A 20704-nucleotide genomic window follows, 5' to 3' on the forward strand; every position below is an offset into this window, starting at 1 on the left:
GGAGAGAGGAGAGAGAAACAAGAGGCTCTTAAGATTTAAGAGCCACTTAAGAGTCTCTTGGAGCAACATTTTGGTTCTCCTGCTCAAATCTCAAGTCGGAGTCTCGGAGATGTGTTGCTCCACAAAAGACCTTCAGAATGAAACAAAATCCTAGAAACAAGTTTATGGAAACTTCACAAGTCCAGTCTGTCAAGTACCAATAACTTTCAATTGCTCGTCCACGTCAGACACTGTCCGATCAAAAATCAACGGCCACGATCCTGCCCGTCTTTTTTTCGGGCAGATCCATCTCTCTTTATAACCCAACTCCAAGCCTTCTACTCCTCGCTCACAACCCAAGCCCAAGACCCAGCCCCCTTCCCCCTTACTTGTGTACATAAAAACTCACTTGAGCATACGGCGTCGTTCTGTCTGCATATATATTTTCGCCGGAGATATAGCTCAGAGATGAAGTCTGGCCGGAGCGAATCAAGCTGGGGAAAATCATCACTCGGTAAATTTATGGGAAGAAAACTTAACTATTTGGCCCCTAATTCTACAAACCCTAACCCTAATTCAAAGCAATTGAAGCAGAAAAGGAAGCAATTTGAGTTAGACGTGCCTTTAATTGAACGAGCTTCGGGGTGTTCGAAGAGTGGATTGAAAGAGTTGAAGAGGACGCTGGAGACGGAGCTTCAGAAAGTTCGCAGCTTGATTGATCGAATTGAATCCGGAGCATTTTCGGGAAATGAAGCGAATTTGTCGGGCCAGAAGAGGTCGGTGCCAGTGGTTGCGAAGGGGAATGGTGGTGATTTTGATGATTTGATGAAGATGTGTAGGGAAATTTTGACGAAATTGATGAGGAATAAGAGTAGTTGGGTTTTTAATAAGCCGGTTGATGCTAGTGGTTTGGGTTTATATGATTATCATCATATTGTTAAGAAGCCGATGGATTTGGGGACGGTGAAAGCGTATTTGGCTAAGAATTTGTATTCGTCACCTAGTCAATTTGCTTCGGATGTGAGGTTGACCTTTAATAATGCTATGTTGTATAATCCGAAGACGGATCAAGTTCATTCCATGGCTGCTCAGCTTTTGTCACAGTTTGAGGATATGTTTAGACCGGTTCAAGAGAAATTGGATAGTAGAGTTGAGAAAGATGTGGTTCGTAGTGGGGATGATGATTGCCGTGGAAGTTCTTGGAATGAGATTACTAGTTCAGAGAGACGCAAGAAGCCGAAGACTAATTTAGTTAGTTCGATTCCTCCGGTGAAGCCTGAGGTGATTCCTGAGCCTTTGGTTCAGTCTAGTGTTTCTAATCAGGCCAATTTGGATACTCGGTCAATGCAGTTACCTCCTCAAACAAAGCAGTTACCCGTGTTGACTCCATCTCCGGCGCGTTCGCAACCTGTGAAGTCAACTGGGTCAGTAAAAGCTGCCCCTACAACAAAGCAGCCTAAGCCAAAAGCAAAGGACCCTAATAAGAGAGCTATGACAATGGAGGAGAAGCAGAAGTTGGGAGTTGGGTTGGAAAATTTGCCTCAAGAGAAAATGCCACAATTGGTGCAAATTATACGGAAAAGAAATGAACGTTTGGCACAGGCAGGTGATGAAATCGAGCTCGATATGGAGGCCCTCGATACAGAAACTCTTTGGGAGCTTGATAGATTCGTGACAAATTGGAAGAAGCTTGAAAGTAAGACGAAGCGACAAGCCCTTATGGAGAACTTATCAACAGCTCCCATGGTTACAGCTGATACTGATGAGGTAATGTGAATAACTTGTTCTTTGAAATATTGGTATATATATATGTATAGGATACTATTGGTTTCTGATCGTGCTTCGGTGATGAATACTAGGCACTTGCTAGTGATGTAAATGATGGAGCAAAAAATATTAAGAAAGGAGATGGCGATGGGGATGTGGACATTGGTGATGAGATGCGGGAAAGCAGTTCCCCCCATGAGAAAATCGAGAAAGATGGTGGTGGGAATGTTCATGAAGATGGAAACGTGAATGGGAATGATAATGCCAGTAGTAGCTCAAGTAGTTCAGGCAGTTCCAGCAGTGATTCTTCTTCTGGTGGTATATTAAGTCCATTTTTCTTTATTAAAATTTATTTGTGGTTTTTTCTATAGTAGAGTTAATTAGATAATGCCATGTCAACAGATTCAGATTCCGGGAACCATTCAGCAAGTGACTCTGATGCAGAGAATGAAGTGCAGTCATGAATAAAATCTGGCTGAAGCCACTAAGGCATGGTATGGAAACTTTCCTCTCTATATGTTGGGCTGGCATCATGTGGTAACTACCATCCTCATAGTGATGACAATAGTGGTATATGTGGGTGTCGAGGATATGTGGGTTACCCAATGGATTCCTGTGTCAGAGACACTCGAATCCCATATGAATCCCCGTGTCAGATTCGTGGACACTCTGATGTGAGGATACTTGTACAATGCCAAATGATATTGTTTCAACAACAAATTGTACTTCAAATTAGTGTCAAGTAATTGTTTACAAAAAGGTAAAAGTACTAATTCTAGTTAGCAGAGTAACTAATCTAAATATCTTGTGTTTTTGTCTTTTAGATGTATAAGTTAGGAATTTGATTTGATTCAAAATATGTAGTTCTGTTAAGAGATTTTGGCATACTATAATAATGTAAATTTTCTATTATTTGCATAGATGCCATATGATCCCGCATCCGAATCTTCCATATTATCGTTTGTGTTGAATCTGTGGATACTACTGCAGTCCTGCATCCGTAGCCTTGCTTCTTTGCTGTCGAGTGAGCTAAATTTTGAAGTGTCATTTGCAGAACACTTGCAGAAGTGTTGAGTTTGTTGTAGCATTGGTAATTTATTTCAATGTCAAATGAACCCGTACTTGAGGCCAAGATGAAGAATCAAAGGAAACACATCATCCAGTGCCAAGAGACTGGGCATGGATAAGTTATTGGTTTGATGCTTTGGTTGTATGATTTCTCGTGTACTGATTACAAACAATTTTAAATAATTTTTGAGCAGCTTCGCCTCTTAATTCTGTGTACTGTTATTTGTCAGTGGGCATGAAAACTTGACGGTAGATGCTGAGGATTAAAGCATATCCTCAGGACTGGCAATCATTACCGTCGCTCTTTCTTCTGGGTCATAAGAACTGCTCATACCTAGAAGGAACTCAGCTAGGAGGGTAAGATGAGAGTAGTACCAGATTGAGTTGCAAAATAATTAATAGAGGACCAAATTCCCTTGGATAATGTTCGCAAGTGAAGTGATATGCTAGTCAGCTCTATTCTCTGAGCAAGTGTTGATATTATTCTTCCCTGTTGAAAATAAAGAGAGTAAACCTCACTGCACCCCCAACTATCAACTTCTGGTCTTCTGGGATATCACAAATATGACCCGATCTAATTTATTGCTCCATGTACAGCCAAGCAGTACAGAAACCATTGACATATGCTACATACATTAAAATCCCAACTGAAGACCATTAGCATTATAATTTTGCAGGAGGGCAGTAAGGTCTCGATAATTAAGCGTATTTTACAGCAATAAAAGAACAGGAGCATCCCTCCAAGAAAATTAGACCACCTAAACCAAATTGCAGAACTCAGAAGTGCATACAAGAAAGCATGCAGCAAAGGCATATGCTACATTAAATTACTAGTAAATGGCTAAAATTTCAATCTATGGAGATACAAAATATGAGAAGTATAATTCTTTTTAGTCTTGTTCACATATGGTTTACTAGCAGACCAGCAAAATGAATTCATACTGAATAATATAGCCATGACAGGACTACAGATACGTAAAGGGAAACATACAGAATGTTGAACATTTCTCAAACAGGTACTTAGGTTTCTGACAAGGACGCTGGATTGACCGAGGAAGGTCAGGAGATCTATGAAGTACTGTTCCGCAAATTGCCTGTGTATCAGCAATGCACTCAAAATTTAACTGTCAAGCACCTGATGTAATACTTTACTCCTGCCTTTTCAATGCAAGAAAACTTTCGCCAAGTTGTGCCTCACAAGCAGCATGTACTTCTGGTTCTAATGATTTGAGAAAAGATGCTGAGAGTTTAAGGCTTATTAAAGTTTGGAAGACCTTTCCACAGAACTTCCGCACTTCAGCCCGTTTAGCCTGCTTATCTGGCATATTAGTCAGCAATTCCTTTATCAGATGACAAAGTTTTGAAATATGACTTTTCAGCATCTTCTTTGAGAGATCTTGGCTACTTCCATCAGCATTGACAGATACAAGCGATTTCAGTATCTCGGTGACCAAAGCTAGGGCTTCAACTTGCCGAAACTTTGATTTCGCATTACTACATTTCTTTACAAGGTATCCAAAGAGATGATGCCCAAGCCATGGCCTCCTTAATATTTCTTTCAGAAAGTCACACTTCAAATCAGACTTTTTACTATCAAAATATGAACCCAAAACCCCTTTGAAGATATCAAAGATCCTTTGAAGTTCAGACTTTGGAAAACTACCTGAATCAATCACCTTTAGTATCCAAAATGTTGAATTTTGAGCAAGATTTTTTATCATTTTGTATCTGTTAAAAGAGGCTGATTGCTTTTTCTTTGAAGGGTTGGGCGCAGTTTTCTTTTTCTTAAATGGTTTTGATGCCAACTTTAAATTCTTTTCTAGCAAAGACTCAAGCATGGACAGTTGAACTGCTTCACCTCTTGGATGCTCCTTCGCTTTAAAAATCTTCTTTTGCAATATTCCCAATATACGCTGACCAAGCTGTTCACTGCCTTCTGTCGTATTTGGATTAACAAATGCCTGGACCAGGTAGGTAAACACTTTCACCACCTGCGGCTTACCTGTATAACAGTAAACTTGTGTAACATAACCCATGTAGAAAAAGGAAATAATACAGATTTAAGTTAATCTACATTATATCCCAAGAAATAGATCCACATTATACGTTTTTTCCAGTAAAACTAGAAATATGATGATTATATTTGCAAAGAACTGGACTGGGGAAATTGACTACTGTATAGTATCTGGAAATTACAAAGGTGACTAATAACTCAAATTCATGAGATATATTCTACATGGTATCTTCAATATAAAAATAACCGAAAGATAAATAATAACATCTATTGTCATTTTAGTGTACGAAGTGGAATTCTAATAGAACTATAATATTGGTAATACTTGTAATTCCATTAGATTTCTGATTACATATTTAAAGCCATATTGTCAATATAAAACTTTAAATAAAATAAAAAAAATCTGTACTCCTATATGCACATTAAAAACAAACTCTTATGGAGCCTTTGAAAAAGATTTTTGTCAAAAAAAACATAAAAAGTTAACATAAAATAAATAATTCACAATTTTAAAAGCACATATGACCCATTATACCAACCAACATAGTAACAAATTATCTCTAGTTCATGTTTTAATATAATAGAACAAATAATTAATAACTATTTTCAACATTTCAAGATTAGGGCAAAATAATTATGAAACTTAACTATCCAATACTCCCTCCGTCCCACCCAAATGTTTACATATTGGGCATGGAGGTTAAGAACATTTGTGAAGTAAGAGTGGAAAAGTAAGAAAAGTGAGGATAGTGGTGGGACCCATGTGAAGAAGAGTAGGTGGGATAGTTGATTTTTATATTATAAAATTTTGCTACATTTGGTAAGTTTTGAAATGTAAAGAATTGGATGGGACATCCCAAAAAAGAAAGTGTAAAGAAATGGTTGGGACAGAGAGAGTATAATTTACTTAATTGTAACATTGTATAATAATTTACATACTAAGGTTTAAAAAGTAATTTTATTATTGACAAAAATATAAAATGTATTGAACCCTAGTTCGTACAGGTGTTGAACAACGCTGGTTATATAGATATTTCAATTATTTACAAAAATGGTCACAGCTATGTTTGCTTTTTCATAGAGGGGTCATGATTTTCCAATCATTTACAAAAAAGCATCTAATTAAACTTAAGGTTCAACATATTAATAAAAATTGTATTGACAAGATGTAAAAGCATCAAGTACCAAAATCCCTTGTCCTCTCGTGTATATTTAATGTTTAATATGATTATAATCTGACGCTTGCAATCTTACAGTCATGTTTCAATTTTTTTATCAGTGAAGTATTAATTATTAATTGATCATGCCTTGATATCTTAATTGGTGTAATATATGTAGGTTTTATTTAACTTAATCATTCACAATTTCAATTTTGTTATATATATGATTATTGTTGTGAAATTGTACCAGTAATATTAGACTTGATTACAGCTTTTTTCCCGAAAAAACCTGATACAATCCGAAACCTGATGAATGGATTTTCCAAATCCCAATCCAAAACTACTCGTTGCCATCCCAAAACCTTCCGGCAAAGTCATACTTTTATTTAGGGGTGAAATTGAGTCTAACATATGCAAACAGCAGTACAGCACTACTATGATCAGATTTGGTTCGAATTCAAAAATATTCTTCTGCTTAGGTACACATTCTGAATAAAATATCTTCCATTTCCCAAGTTAAGGCCATATCTAAGTTGTTCAATGACTATGGAACAAATTTTATTCCATCTATCAGACGCATGCTTCTGAATATTATCTTGGTGCATTTTACAAAGCAGTGATGTGATGGCCAACCTAATCATTTTTCATCTAGTTATGAAGTATAGGAGATGAAAGATTATATTCAGGTCATAAAATAAGACGTGCAGATTATTATTTTGGAAAAGTAATTTACCAGGATTCTCATGTAGGTAAATCTCCAACAAAGAGAGGACGCGAAGTTTGAAGAGCACAAGCTGTGATTGAGCAGTTTCCCCTCCAGCCTGATTCTTCTTCTCTCTGAAAATTTGTGCAAGATAGGAATCCATGCGGAACATTGCATCATCATCCATTCCACTATCAGAATCATCGGGGGCTTCAGAAACTTCTTTACCAATTAGCTGGCTGCCATCAACTGCCTCAGAATCTAAAGATTCTTCATCACTATTGCCGGTTTCAGCTGTCTCACCTTCATCAGATTCTTCTGCTTCTTCAATTCCAAGAAGATCATCGTCGTCTTCTTCATCATCTTCACTGTCTACATCCTGATGTCTAGCTGGTTTCAGATCTTTCTTTATAACACGCAACATCCGAAGCAATCCATCATCCGTGACGCCATCACAAAAATATTTGAATACCTACAAGAGTATAATACAGAGGTGAATAACTTTAACTGGAACAGGCAACTCAACTCAAGTCAAGGCCTTCTGCAACATTTCATAAATAAGTACTTCAAAAAAAATCCACCATGTCAACTTTAATATCTTTCATAAAGAACATACTGCCTCAGAAACCAATATAAAGTCTATTGTCTTCAAGACTTCACCAAAAAGGGCCTTTTGCTTTGGAAAAAAATCCATCAACAGTCATTATAAACATAAATTTGATCTCAATCATTTAAGTGAATCATAACTTTAGTGCAAATATATATATAGGGCTTAACAGATAAAGTACACAAATATTCCGGTTAAGTGATTACAGCAAAACCTAGACTGGAACTCACCTGTTCAATGGCAGACCGCATAGGAGCTGATGACTGAGGCAGTAAAGAAAGTAATGTATCAACAAGGACATCCATCAACTCAGGTGTCCCGTCATCTTCAGATTCATCATCTCCAGAAAAATTAAGATCGTCAGAGGGAAAAGCTTTCTTGCAACAAATGATAAGTTCAGATGAAGCTTCAATAAACTCATCTGGACGAAGCAGAACTTGGAGCAGCAATTGGATGAGTAAATACCTAAGAGAATGCAATTTACGTGCATCTGTGCTGAGACCACAATTCCTCTCCTGCAGTAGTTATGAAACTTAAGATGATGTACGCAAGTAACAAACAGATTATTAGCACTTAATTAGTTAATCAGGTAAACTTCCAATTGAAGTTTCTTAGAAGCTCTGACACTACATATAATGTAAAATGTTTATAGTTCTGTATTGAAGTAATCAAACTCTTCATTCAAGTCTGATGTTAGGACTCTGCATAATTAATGTCTTTGGCACTAAAACTTTTAAAAATTAAACATTTCACCCAGCTCAATAATTCCTTCCAGAATATATGCCACTACCGAGGTATTACAAAAAGAGTTCACCAAACCAAGGTCAGAAATCAGTGTCGAAGATCTAGTTAGGGAAAGGTAGGAGTACCTCTCTAGAAAGGTGAATTTCTGTTGCTTGCAATTTTTTCAGTGCTTTTTTATCCTCGTTGCTAAGAGTTCTAAAGAGAGACAGTGAAGGGATCTCACACAATGTGCTAAAAAATCGCATAAAATAAGATCCAAGATCGTTTGCCTCGAGGCCACCAACCACAGAGCGAGGACCTTCTCCTTTCTGAGCATTTTTCAATAGTAACTGAAGCTGCTCAATGCACATCCTGCAAAGAGTACTAGATGTCGGAACCTTTGGCCATCTAAACTTCTCCTTTAGGTCAAAGGATGTAAGTTCTGTTCCAAGTGATGAAGAGAATAAACCTTGGACAGTTAAGAACTTCAAAATTTCTTTTTGAACACCAAACTTTGCCTCTTGATCGATCTTTAAATGCTTCAAGACACTGGGAAGAGAATCAATAACCCAAGTTTTCAAAAATTCGGAGGTTCCCTGTGTTCCAGCAGAATCCTTATCCTCCACTGAACCAATTTCTGAATTGTCATCAGTTGTTTGACTATGATCCGAAGGCTCCTCAGTGACAAGTCCCTCATCCAAAAACATGTCCATCAAGTTCTGAATAAACAGCATGCAGCCAGATTCGGTGGTAAATTTTGCCATAAAATCTTTTACTGTTTTTGTACGTGTAATGCAGTCAAATTTTCCATTGCTGTGCTTCTGCAGTGATACTATTACAGCTGCTCTTTTAACTTCATCATATTCTACCCAGTCCGACAGCTCTTTGAGAAAATGCTGGGCAACTTTATATAGCCACGAGGTTTTAGTTGAAAGTACATCCATCAAACACTGGACAAATTTGCTAGACAGCACTATTGACACACAAGTTATAGGAAGCCTTGGAAGGATAAGAAGAAGAATGTCAAAAGCCAAATGTTTACGATCATGAGATGACAAAAGCAGGGATTCTTCAATAATAGTTTCCCAAAAACATCGAAGGTTTTTCTCAATGTCTTCTTCAGATGAGTTCGACTTGCGATGCCTTTTGGGCTTTTTCACAACATTTGAACCTGAAGCTGTGTCTGCATCTTTTGAAGCAACATTCGGTAGGAGAATGTCAAGTAAAGAAGGCCATACATTATGGACTCGGGGCTGACAGAAAGTGGATTCCTGCATACAGTTTTATACAATATGAGAAAGATAGCTTTAAATCTCCATTTGTGCACAAAGAAATGTAGATATAACCTTTAGGCAATTAGCAATAGAGGAAAGATGGTCGACGGAAAAAAGGTTGCTAGAGCTATATGGATTAGGCAAAAGCTTTCCAAAGACATCATTGTCGATAGAGATCTTCAAACGGATCTTAAGAGCAAGAAGCAAAGCATCAGGATTTCCCACTTCAGGGGCTTTTTCAAACCATTCACGGAGCCCAGGAGCTTCTAAAATATGATGTAACACAGCTTCAATAGGCAACTGCAGCAGAAGAAATAGGAAGGATGCATCAAAAGAAACTTTCATGTTAAAAAAGAACACTCAATAGAAGTTACAGATGGAAGAAAAAAGAGGAGCCATGGGTTGGTCCTCAGACACAAGCTACTGGAAGCCTTTTTCAAGATACACCAGTATAAAAGGACATAGTTTCTTCCTGTGCATAGGACTACAGAGTACAGACTAGTCCACTACTTAACAGAACAAAGTATATACTGAAAATAAGTATATATATATATCACTAAGCAATGCACATGATCATACTTCATCCTGCTCAGTAGTATCCCTCGTTTGTTTGGAAGCAGTCAGGAAACAGACCTCGCATGACATAAAGGTCCCCCATATGCTAAAACAGAAAAGATACTATGTGCAGGTACATGATATTGCATGTGTGTACATGATATTATTGTCTTAATATATCAAGAAAAGCACATGAAAATAAAATCCTAGGGTGAGTTCGATACAAAATGATGCGAGGCTGAAGCAAGGTCTTACACGGTGAGGCACTATTTATACCTAACCTCAATATCTTGCAAGACTTGCAAGAAGATCAAAGTTGTGGACATCATATGCTTAAAACAGGAGATTCCAAGTGATGAAACTCATTCTTGAAAGTATTATGGAGGGAAAAAGTGAAAAAGGGAGAAAAAAAATAAAAGAGAACATCTGGAATATATAGCTTCAAAACATTATTCAAGAAGGTTAAACAGTACCTTGTCAACCAATTCTAGGATAATTACGACAGACGGCTCTTGCAAATACTGCTTTCTGGATGCAAGGGATATGAGAGAACTAACAAAATCCTTGACGTAAATATAACTCTTATCAGAAGTCATCTCATTGGTTAGTCTTCCTGATCGCACAATTGCACCATAAGCAAACAAGCGACCCAAGAGACAATCTTTTACATCCTGCACAGACATCAAAGCAATTAATACTTGCAAGATACTAAAATTTCTAGAGGATAAGAAATGCTTACATACCTGACCCCTCATTGAAGAAGAGACTTCTAATAGATCAACAATCAGTTTCATTAACGAGTTCAATTCTACACAAGGAAGAGCACCAACTAAAACAGTCAAACCCAAAGCAAACCCTTGTCTAGCACACTGCAGAAAAATGTCAGATTATGCTCAGAGTTAAATCACAGATAAGTATTTGAAGACAGTGGTACATAGCAATACAAAGTTATCACTACTGTCAAGTCCAGTATGGACCAATAATATAAACATTTAAAATCATGTATACTATTATCATTTTTACTGAGAATTATGTTTACATGTGCAACCACAACTCCAACAGTTGATAACTTGCACAAACGAATACTCAATTAAATTGACTTAATAAAACACAAATAGACATCAAAGCTTATGGCCACCTATATTGATGCCATTGCTCATGCTATGGAGAGTAAACGCACAATGCCATCTTATGAGCATTTCTAACATAATACTAGACAGATTATCATTCTGCAAGTCACTCAAACAGAAAAGACAAAGATGAAAAGACAAAATCCAAGCTTTACTAGAAAAAACATTATTCCCAAATCCCAACTGATAATAGTATACATGGAATCTTTATCTTTTACATGAAACACTACACATACACTTTCATAAGATTATTATTATTATTAATACAAAATCATTCAAAAGATGCAGCCAAAAATTCTATGGACGGAAAAACACAATGCATAATGTATTTAGTTGACACTCTAGTAGAAATATGGTAGAAGTGGAAACGATTACTTTAATTAGAGCAATAGAATGGAAGTAGACATGATTGCTTTTCTTATGCAAATTGGAACAAAAAATACTGAATAAAATGTAATCCTGTAGAGAAAATACTTGTATAACAGATAGCAACTAATTATATCCTTATATATAATAAGCCTAAGGATGATAGTTTGGTTGTTTGGTATAGTACCGCATAATAAATTTGAACCATTAGATCTTACTGTTTGATAAACAGTTAAGATTACATAATAATAAAATATTATATAATTATATAATATTTAAATGTATGATAAAATTTATACTTTCAATATTCTAAATCAAATAAAAGTATGTTTTGTAAATAGAATACATTCCTTATTCTTTTTATGTTCTAAATAAAAAGGAGGTTCTGTAGAAATCAAATAGAAGTAGGTTTTGTAATTTAAAAAAAGACTTTTATTCTTTATATGTTCTAAATACCACGAGAAATGAGAATCCAGTACCAAACTGAAGCTAATTTATAAAAAATGACATCAAAAACCTTTATTACAAACCTCTGAATAATTAAATGCATACATATAGCAAAAAAAAACTTACAATTACACAAAGAAAAATCTTTATCAGCAATAAAGATACTCATTTCAAAATCACAACAAAAACCAGCAGAAAAATAAAATAAGCTTTCAATTACCGGGGAAAAAAAGAGTTAAATCCACAAGCATACTACATATACATTGTCCAAAACCACAACAAAAAATCAGTAAAACAAACCTCTAAATAAGTCTTCTAGCTATACAAAGCAAAAAAAAAAAAGAGAAAAGATAAGCATGTTTTCAATTTCACAAAAGAAACTGTAAAAAAACCGATGCCAAACTAAACCAAAGTATCCAAAATACAAGAAAAACCAAAACAAACCTCCCGAGAAGACGAAACACCCCGAATGAGCCTCCTAACAGCATACCTAACAGACGGGGCACAATTATTCAACCCATCATCTTTCTCAGCTTCTAACATCAACCCATCACCATCTTCATCTTTCTCATCACTCTTATCAAAAGCTTTCTGAACTTGTTTCAACTCCAAAACCAACCTCTGAGCTGCAGCAACTCTGACACCAACATCACCATTCCCAAGATCTTTAAACACCCCAAGATGTAATTCAGGCGACCCATTATTACCAGATGAAGAAGATGGAGTCTCCATTGGTACAATCAATTCTTGCTTCAATTCACAAGGGGGGTTCAAAGATTTGTGCTTTTCTTTAGCCATGGCTTTTCTTTTCTTTTTTCTTTCCATGGGTTTAAGAGGGTCCGGATTAGAGGCTGATTCATGCTCAATTGGGCGTTCTCTCTTCTTGGGTTTTTGGGTTTTCATCACTTTTGGTTCCTCCATTTTTTTGGGGTCGGGAGGTTTATGCTAGGGTTTGGAAGATGCAGATAGGTAGCAGTAGGGTTTGGGTTGAAGATATATCAGTTGGGAGCGCCTCCAAGCTCCAAACTAATATTTTGTTATTAGTAATTAAAATTTCAATTTTATAATTTTTCAAATATGTGTGTTTACTTAATGGGTCGCATGTAATTGCGGGAGACCGCTTAGGTAGCATATAATTTTCCGACCGTTGGATGAATATCCAGCGGTCAGGATTAAAACAAATACGTGCATCGGATATGTTAAAATTTTTATATAATCCTGACCGCTGTATATTCATCCTACAATGAGGAAACTGTAGGCTATCTAAACAGTCCCCGACAATTATATGCCAGGACCCGTACCCTTAGTTAATTATTCTATACTCCACTTAGCAAAATAAATACTCCCTCTGTTTTTTAATATATGACGTTTGACTTTTTGGCACACACTTTTAAGTGTTTTGACCGGGTAGTTAAAAGTATTATTTTTGAAATTTTCTTTTTTTGAATAAAAATATGTAATCAAAATTTTAATTCACAAAAAAAATCAATTAAAAATAATAAGTTTTACTGCCCGGTCAACACACCTAAAGATACGTGCACAAGTCAAAAGTGTCATATAAAAAAAAACAGAGGGAGTAGTATATAATCTTCTTACTTTGAAGATTTTATGTATCACAATCTAATTTTTTATACCTCAAATTACAGAGGTATGTCAGACAGGTTTTGTTATTACGAATCATAATCTCAAATTGATGCGTTCGATTTTGAATTAACAATTTTATAGTACTAAATAAAATTTTCAATCCCAATTTCATTTTTTTGATGTATAAATCAGTAAATCACTTCCTTATTCATTTTTTCAATACTTGTTTTAGTATTTCCCAATTTTTTAATTTTTATTTTCATCAACTACTGAAATGCCTCTTATATTATATATATTTGAAAATTTTGAAAAATTAAGTTGCAAGAAATATGTTACACCCTTCTCGATAGTTATTTTAGTTACACAAATATTAATTATGTCACGTGTGAAAAAATAATATATTAACTATTTTAGTGCAAATTAAATATTTCATTGAAATTTATTTAAAAGTTTAATATTCAATTATAATTATAATACATAATCATAACAAAAAATCATGACAGTATGATTTTAATATTTTATATTTATTATTATATTAAAGATTTTGAATTTTAGATAAAACATGTTTCATAATTTATTTTTTAAACAAAATAATTTTATATAATTTTATTGAGTGGTAAAGGCCAATTTCTTTCATAAATTAATGCTTTATTTCATTGTTGTATATAAGTTAATGCTCTGTATCATTGTTATACTTGCTCATAGTTTGTACCTATCATAAAAGTTGAGTCACTAAGTTTAACATTTTAAATTTATGTTTAACAAAGACATCGAACAAAACTAAGGAAAAACATGCACCCATATTTCTCAAGCCCGTGAACCTGGACCCTCAAGGACCGGAGTAAATCCTAGTCCATCTGGATCATTTGTTTCGAAGGAACAATATGATAGTTTGAACCCCTGTTAGGATACATAGGTATCTTGTGTCACTAACCTGATTTTGATTGAGAATACTAGAAAACACTTTCTTTCGTTTGTTTAAGGGTCAAACAAAAGACAACTACAACATCCATTACTCTCCGTCCCGTGTTTTTTTTACAACGTTCTTCTTATATTCAAGCAAGTTCCTATATTTGTTGTTAACCACTTTCGCTCGTTAACGGTAATCAACACATTAATGTAGAGCAAAGTTGACGATTTCAATTTGTATACATATAGACGACTAGACTTGGTCATAACAGTTTTAACTTGTTTGAAGGCTATTTGGAGTCATGAACTGATTGCAGGGGCATTTCCAACTCTTTTAACTGGAGGTTCGTACCCAGACTATTTGAACATTTGAAGAAATTGCAAGCACATGACTGTATGTATCAAAAATGACCTAATGATGACAAAAAACTATTCGAAAATGCTGTGGATGATAAAAGTCTAAAGTCTATGAGTGGGGGCATTTTTTACATCTGGGAAAATAAAAAACGACCAGCATAACACAATATAAGCCAGCATAAGGGTCACTTTCTCTGTTTCTAAAACCGCATGTAGCCATTTCTAATGGTATCAGATCTCCTGGCAAAAGACCTTCTGTACCAGCCTTTTCTTACATTTCCCTTCCTGAACCAAGCAGTAAGACGAATACAAAGTGCTGGAAAAAGAAAGAGCACCAGTATCAGAAGTAGCGTTACCATACTCAACCAGATCACGTTTCGAAACCCATCCTCTAGTCTTGGATCATCTTGTCCTGTCCATGGAACGCCTCCGACATTCATTCCAAACACTGTCGACAAAATAAATAAAATGGTATTAAAAAAGACTCAGGATTTTTTTTGGAAAAAAAGTATGATACACTTTTATGAAATCATTCTAACCTCCGGTTATGATGGACAAAGGAAGAAATATAATTGACAGGAATGAAAGATAATATAGTTTTCTGTTGATTTGTTCTGATTGCCAGTTGTCGAGACCTGCTTGGACCGCTGTGACACGATTGACTATAAACCCGACATTCTCTTTAAGTCGCCTAAGTCCCCCACATAACTCTTCGATTGAGTTAATGTCTTCGCTGGCAAACCAATCTCTCGAAGAACATTTTTCCTTGACTCGTGGAAATACTTGTTCCCCGTGTGCAATCGCCTGCATTTCATGAATTTCCTTGAGACCTCACAAACTATGTGTATATTAATTATATTGTTTCACACCACCTCAAGAAGATTACATGCCCTGTGTCTTGTTCATCAAATTTTTATGGAACTTGACAAGTGTTTTTGTTTCTGTGGTCGTAAAGAATTATTTGTACAAATTTTCCATCTTAATGATGGACCCTTGCCTTATGGAAAAAATCTTACGAGAGGTTTCCTATCGTAAAAGATCCTCTGTTATTCAGGTTGTAGGTAATGAGAATAAAAGAAGGTTCAAAAAATAATCTGGAAAGTAAATAAAAGGTATTTCTAAACTCCGCTATACAATTCAGATGAACAAGGATGAGAAACTACCTGCAGTAGGCGCTGCAAGTCTAAATGCATCTTTGGGAACCGTCTATCTTCTAGTAATTTTTCCTTTAGAGCAAAACCACCTGATATGCAAAAAAGGTGGATATAAAGAATAGTATTTTTGAATGAGAGAGCATGTCAATACAAGCCCATTAGAATATGAGCATTAGATCATACAAAACATGTGTGAAGACAAGATTGTGCCTCCCTACTTTTAATACTTTTAAAGGGAGAGTCCAGTAGAAATAAAACATGAATTATACTGTCAATTGTTATACATCTTTCTTAGAATTCTAGTCGCACAATTAGGTGCAAATCCACAATCATCATAATTGTTAAAGCAAGAATTAAGAAGGGCAATTAAAGAGCTATGATGGAAGACATTAGACATTCTAAAATATAAAATTCAGAGCAATTACATATATGTAAACAATAGATTGGAAAGATGGATAAGTGGTTTTATCTGCAATGAACTCAAGCCCATGCGTATAAGCTTACAGATTTAAAAAGCAAAAAAGACGCTTAGCAAAGAAAACAACATAAAAGACAAAACATAGATAATTCTGACCTTTATCTAGTTCGAACTCTACTGAGTCCAGCTCCAATTCAAGAGTAGTCACGACATCCTGAAGGTGATCCAAGTGTGTGTCAATAATGTGAACAACAAGATTTGATACACACTTTGGCACAGCATTATCTGCCTCCTCTGAATGATTTGTCCTCAACAAAAAGTCAAGGACATGTTCTGCAATCACAGTTCCACTCCTTTCTCTATGATCTCCCCTATTATAAGTGGGACTTTCCACGCTAGGAACGTCCAAAAGAAGTGATTGACCAGCTGGAGAAAACCCCAATCTAGGAATCCGACCCAAAGATACAGTTATCACCGAACTCTCAGTAACCCTCGCCGCAATTCTGAAAGTAAATTTGCTAGCTGCATGTCCAGGTGAATTGACTCTAAAAACAAGAGCACCATCTACATAACCACAGAAGGGTCCATTACTAAGAAGTGAGAGAATATCTTGAAGTTTCAAAGGTGGACAAAGAGCATCAATAAGGTACTGCGCAGATTGAGACAATTTCTGGTTCCCTCTCGGAAGCTCTACATGGTACCAACAAAACTGCTGTCCACTACCCTCTCTAAGATCCCAATCCTTGTTACAATAATTTCCTGATCCATCAAACAAATACGCTCTCAATCTAACTGCACCTGGATAGCGCGTTCTACCAGTAAGCGTTTCGCGATAAACAGGCGTCTCAATGAAAGGTGAAGAACAACAATGCTCCCTGTCATTGTCATCCCCTTCTCCTTCGCCATCAACACTCCCTCTTCTGGCCATACTTGTTGTTTAATCTTGTATTATTTGAGCACATAGCAATAACAAACTAACAGGATATTACATAACAGGTTTTAGTTCTGTCACAACTTTTTCACATTACAATTTTCACATACATTCAAAAATTTCTACACTGCATGTTAACAATCCAAAGACACTAAAAACATGTAAAGCTTCGAACTTTCAGAATTTCAAGATTTTTCATAGAAACCCCAATAACTACACAACCAAAATAAAACCCATCGATCAATGAGCATGAATTTGAGGAAATATATACCTTATTGAGGCATCTGAGACTCACCGATGAAATGGATATTTAATATATTGAGAAAGGGTTTTCATTTCAAAATCAATGGATATTTAGGATTCCTAAATCCTCGTTTATCATGAAATGCTATATTTACTATAATGATGGAGAACCATTTACTTACTGTTGCTAAACTGTTTGGCTCAAATCCTCAGTTGTATCTTCTTATATATTCAAGATACAATATGTGACAAATAATACCCACCAAATCAAGATTTTCTTTCTTGATCATCAATTGCATCATTGTTTCTGATCCTCTATCCAATAATGAGACACTACTCGCCGTTTTTCCGTATCGTTACTAAAATCAACGTTTCACTTTTGTCAATAAATAAATAAATCACCATTTCACTTGTATAACACTATAATATATAAAATACGATATTCTACCATCTAAAATTAATTATTAGTTGATTAAGTTATATAAACTAATATCAACTTTTTTGGGTATATATGACAAAATAAAACGATTTACAATTTGTATTGCAAACGCTGTACTCTATCAATGTGAAAATAATGTAGTCTTGATTTGACTCGATCACATTAACCACCCACAATTATACGTATAATATAATTTAAAAAATTTTAAAATTATATTATTAGAAAGCATATTTGATCTATTTTAACATGTATTGTTCAGTTTCTAAATATTATAATTTTTCATTTGCAGTCAAAATTTGAACAATTTGACTATTAAAAAGTCAAACAAAACTATAATTTTAATTTAAAAGAGTAATGTTTATATATCATGCATTCGTAAAGTTAATCTATTTATATTTTCTGTCGCTTCTATTTGAGAGTATCGTTAAAAACGGATGTGTTACTAGATTAAGTGTTGATAAAAAGAATTATTATTGAAATCAGATGACTGTTGTTAATTATTTTAAGAAGAACGGTTGTGAAAGGAATGATGAAATAAAAGTTTGTAGTGTACAGCGGTCCTTGAGAGAAACGAAATCAATAAAAAAGGCTACATGATTGGATATTCGGACGGAGAGGAACTCTAAAGACCACCAAGGAGTGCAGTCGCACTATTGAAATTGATACGTCCTGTTTACCAGATTTGAAATCGTATAAGATCAAGTGCTCAGACTTATTCGGACTGTTTTTGTTACAAAAAAATTCCTCTACGTAACCATATTTTTTTTTGTATTTTTCGAAAATTTACTTGATTCTCCCAAGATTTGGATTCTAGATCCCCGTTGTTCCTCCGTAGATATAGTTTATGAGAAGTTAGCCAGTCTGCAACTTCAACAACAGCAGAAATGACGATTAGGAAACTTCAAAAATCAAGGTTCTGCAGAAGGCTCCGACAAAGGAAGAGAAAGAAGAATATGGTCTTCTCTTTCCACCGCGGTCAGTATGGGATGCAGCATTGTCTTCTCCTTTAATGTATGTTCAACTAAACCATTTTTCTTGCGGGGGAATAGCTGCAGGCTTGCAGCAAGCCTTTCGCGCCGTGTTGCTGATGCTACTGGTTTATTCTCATTCTTGATATATTGGGCAAGAAGGATCATAAGTCAGATCCTGATATGGGCATATATTAAGTTATTAACTATTCAAGTTTGCCTTCATTAATTTCATGGAGACTGCAGCTAGTACAGATAGTTTACATAATATATTTCTGGCAGAAACTCTGCATCACATTTCGAGTCTGCAGGACAAAAGAGAAATATCTCAAGTCTTCAGAAATAATTGAGAAATGGGACATTAATTTATGTAAACGATATAATGTGCTTGTTTTTATATATTTTTTATTTCATTATTTTGGTTTGGTGATTTAGAGTTGTTAAACTACTGAACTAGTAATCATTTTGAGATTATGTCACAGACTCACAATAATGATGTGAGCTTTCTCAGCAGAACTTTGCAAGTATGTATGACAATTGACAAGTATGATATAACTGTATTTAAAGTCTTGTAAATGCATATTATTAATAAAGATATTGTATACAATGATATAACTCACTGATAAAACACAGGTTACATATTAGAACAGAGCATTTCCTGCTTATTGAATCAACATTCTGGTAACAGCCAACTATTAATGTACTTCTAGAAGGCCTTGTACAGTCAAATATAAATATATAATTTATTTATGAGACTAGTTACAACATGTCAGGGACTTTCATGGTTTTGTTTCTGAAGGAGGAGTGAAGATCCCTGGAATTCCTGGGATAGATGGGAAGGAGGGAGTGCCAATGGTTGGTGTTGGCAAGCTGGGAAAACCTGGGGATGACCCGCCAAGTGGTGGGAATGAAGGCAACGAAGGATTAGGCAGAGTAGGATTTGATGGGAACGGCAGGTTTGGTAGGGAAGGAAGGCTTGATATTGTCAAGAGACGACGAGTGGCTGAGACGTTACCAAAACCTGGAAATGACACAGCCATGATGAACAAGGATAGCAACAAGACTTTGTTATTTGCCATGTTTGCTGAAATTCGAGGAAGAGGTCAGAAACAGAAGACTTGCTTAGTGTGGATCTTATGCTGTGATTTATGTGCTTATATATAGTAGCTGGTGAGAAACAATATGGAATGCAAGGACATTGCCTTTATGAGAGGAGCATGATGGACCGTTGAGAAAGGGGTACTTCATTTGTCATGAGACCTTTTCTAAAGGTATTCTATCTTCCCATATCAGCTTGCCTTCTGTTAATCTTGTGTTAAGAGTGTTATTTGCGATGGCTAAGAAAATAAAATTGGATTCTAAATGTTACATGAGACAACATTCTTCTGATATAAAGAGTTAAAGACCGGTTAATTGTATTGATTGAGCTAATGAAACTGTACCTTCCCTTGCTATACTGAAATAAGCTTCAAGCTCAACCAGATCTCACCTTAAGTAGGTAAAGGTCATTGATGCACCAAGAAACCAACCATGAAGCTGGCGCTTCACAAAGTTAAAAATTGCAAGCTTTGCATGAAAATGTGAACTTTTTTTTTTTTTTTGAAAGTGAAAATGTGAACTTTTAGAATCATATTGAATTGTGCCTTTAAGTCCCAACTAAATGTGGTCTGTTAGGTGATGGATAGAAGATCCTGTGACATGCTTGGCATTCATTCAATGGGGTAGCTGTCTTTCTCTAACAATTCCTTAGCTCAATGCAGAAACCCAGTTCCATTACAGGATTCACCCGTTTATACTTCATTAATCATTGTTTTATATAGTTAAATTAGTAATTTTTATTTTTCATAATTGAAAAGATCTATTTATATTAATTAGTGGTGATCGATTATTGATATGGAGATTTATGAT

General features: G+C 35.4%; 3 protein-coding genes across 6 annotated transcripts; 1 reads left to right on the forward strand and 2 right to left on the reverse strand.

Moving 5' to 3' along the window:
- The first annotated feature begins 313 nt into the window (after positions 1 to 313).
- LOC108227152 (transcription factor GTE7-like) lies at positions 314 to 3007 on the forward strand. Of its 4 annotated transcripts, none has more exons than XR_001807819.2 (4): positions 314 to 1746; positions 1839 to 2064; positions 2149 to 2506; positions 2668 to 3007. XR_001807819.2 is itself a non-coding variant. In XM_017402149.2 (4 exons), the coding sequence occupies exons 1-3, from the start codon at positions 448 to 450 to the stop codon at positions 2208 to 2210; spliced, it is 1587 nt and encodes a 528-aa protein (XP_017257638.2). In that variant the 5' UTR covers positions 315 to 447; the 3' UTR covers positions 2211 to 2240; positions 2668 to 3007. The 4 variants fall into 4 exon arrangements, 3 of the variants coding, with proteins under 3 accessions (XP_017257638.2, XP_063935382.1, XP_063935381.1); XM_017402149.2 differs by having other exon boundaries at positions 315 to 1746; positions 2149 to 2240; XM_064079312.1 differs by having other exon boundaries at positions 315 to 1746; positions 1839 to 2061; positions 2149 to 2240; positions 2668 to 2809.
- Positions 3008 to 3602: 595 nt separating this feature from the next.
- Positions 3603 to 12845, reverse strand: LOC108227151 (rDNA transcriptional regulator pol5). The gene is made up of 8 exons (XM_017402147.2): positions 12238 to 12845; positions 10594 to 10719; positions 10324 to 10521; positions 9368 to 9595; positions 8168 to 9292; positions 7529 to 7813; positions 6722 to 7163; positions 3603 to 4816 (listed from the first exon to the last, which is right to left on the reverse strand). The coding sequence occupies exons 1-8, from the start codon at positions 12712 to 12714 to the stop codon at positions 3963 to 3965; spliced, it is 3735 nt and encodes a 1244-aa protein (XP_017257636.1). The 5' UTR covers positions 12715 to 12845; the 3' UTR covers positions 3603 to 3962.
- Positions 12846 to 14646: 1801 nt separating this feature from the next.
- LOC108226095 (uncharacterized) lies at positions 14647 to 17181 on the reverse strand. The gene is made up of 4 exons (XM_017401046.2): positions 16372 to 17181; positions 15807 to 15886; positions 15183 to 15447; positions 14647 to 15091 (listed from the first exon to the last, which is right to left on the reverse strand). The coding sequence occupies exons 1-4, from the start codon at positions 17141 to 17143 to the stop codon at positions 14844 to 14846; spliced, it is 1365 nt and encodes a 454-aa protein (XP_017256535.1). The 5' UTR covers positions 17144 to 17181; the 3' UTR covers positions 14647 to 14843.
- Positions 17182 to 20704: the final 3523 nt, after the last annotated feature.

The sequence above is a fragment of the Daucus carota genome, chromosome 6 (assembly GCF_001625215.2).
Source record: "Daucus carota subsp. sativus chromosome 6, DH1 v3.0, whole genome shotgun sequence".
Lineage (NCBI taxonomy): Eukaryota > Viridiplantae > Streptophyta > Magnoliopsida > Apiales > Apiaceae > Daucus > Daucus carota.

What these genes read in the sequence shown, in the direction of transcription:
- LOC108227152 (XM_017402149.2), top strand. Translation starts at nt 448, where the DNA reads ATGAAGTCTGGCCGGAGCGAATCAAGCTGGGGAAAATCATCACTCGGT. An exon ending in TTACAGCTGATACTGATGAG is followed by an intron (nt 1,747 to 1,838) that starts GTAATGTGAATA and finishes GATGAATACTAG; the next exon opens with GCACTTGCTAGTGATGTAAA. An exon ending in CAGTGATTCTTCTTCTGGTG is followed by an intron (nt 2,065 to 2,148) that starts GTATATTAAGTC and finishes CCATGTCAACAG; the next exon opens with ATTCAGATTCCGGGAACCAT.
- LOC108226095 (XM_017401046.2), bottom strand. Translation starts at nt 17,143, where the DNA reads ATGGCCAGAAGAGGGAGTGTTGATGGCGAAGGAGAAGGGGATGACAAT. An exon ending in ACTTGCAGCGCCTACTGCAG is followed by an intron (nt 15,448 to 15,806) that starts GTAGTTTCTCAT and finishes CATGAAATGCAG; the next exon opens with GCGATTGCACACGGGGAACA. An exon ending in TTTGTCCATCATAACCGGAG is followed by an intron (nt 15,092 to 15,182) that starts GTTAGAATGATT and finishes TTTTGTCGACAG; the next exon opens with TGTTTGGAATGAATGTCGGA.
- LOC108227151 (XM_017402147.2), bottom strand. Translation starts at nt 12,714, where the DNA reads ATGGAGGAACCAAAAGTGATGAAAACCCAAAAACCCAAGAAGAGAGAA. An exon ending in CTTCTTCAATGAGGGGTCAG is followed by an intron (nt 10,522 to 10,593) that starts GTATGTAAGCAT and finishes ATGTCTGTGCAG; the next exon opens with GATGTAAAAGATTGTCTCTT. An exon ending in AAATTCACCTTTCTAGAGAG is followed by an intron (nt 7,814 to 8,167) that starts GTACTCCTACCT and finishes TAACTACTGCAG; the next exon opens with GAGAGGAATTGTGGTCTCAG.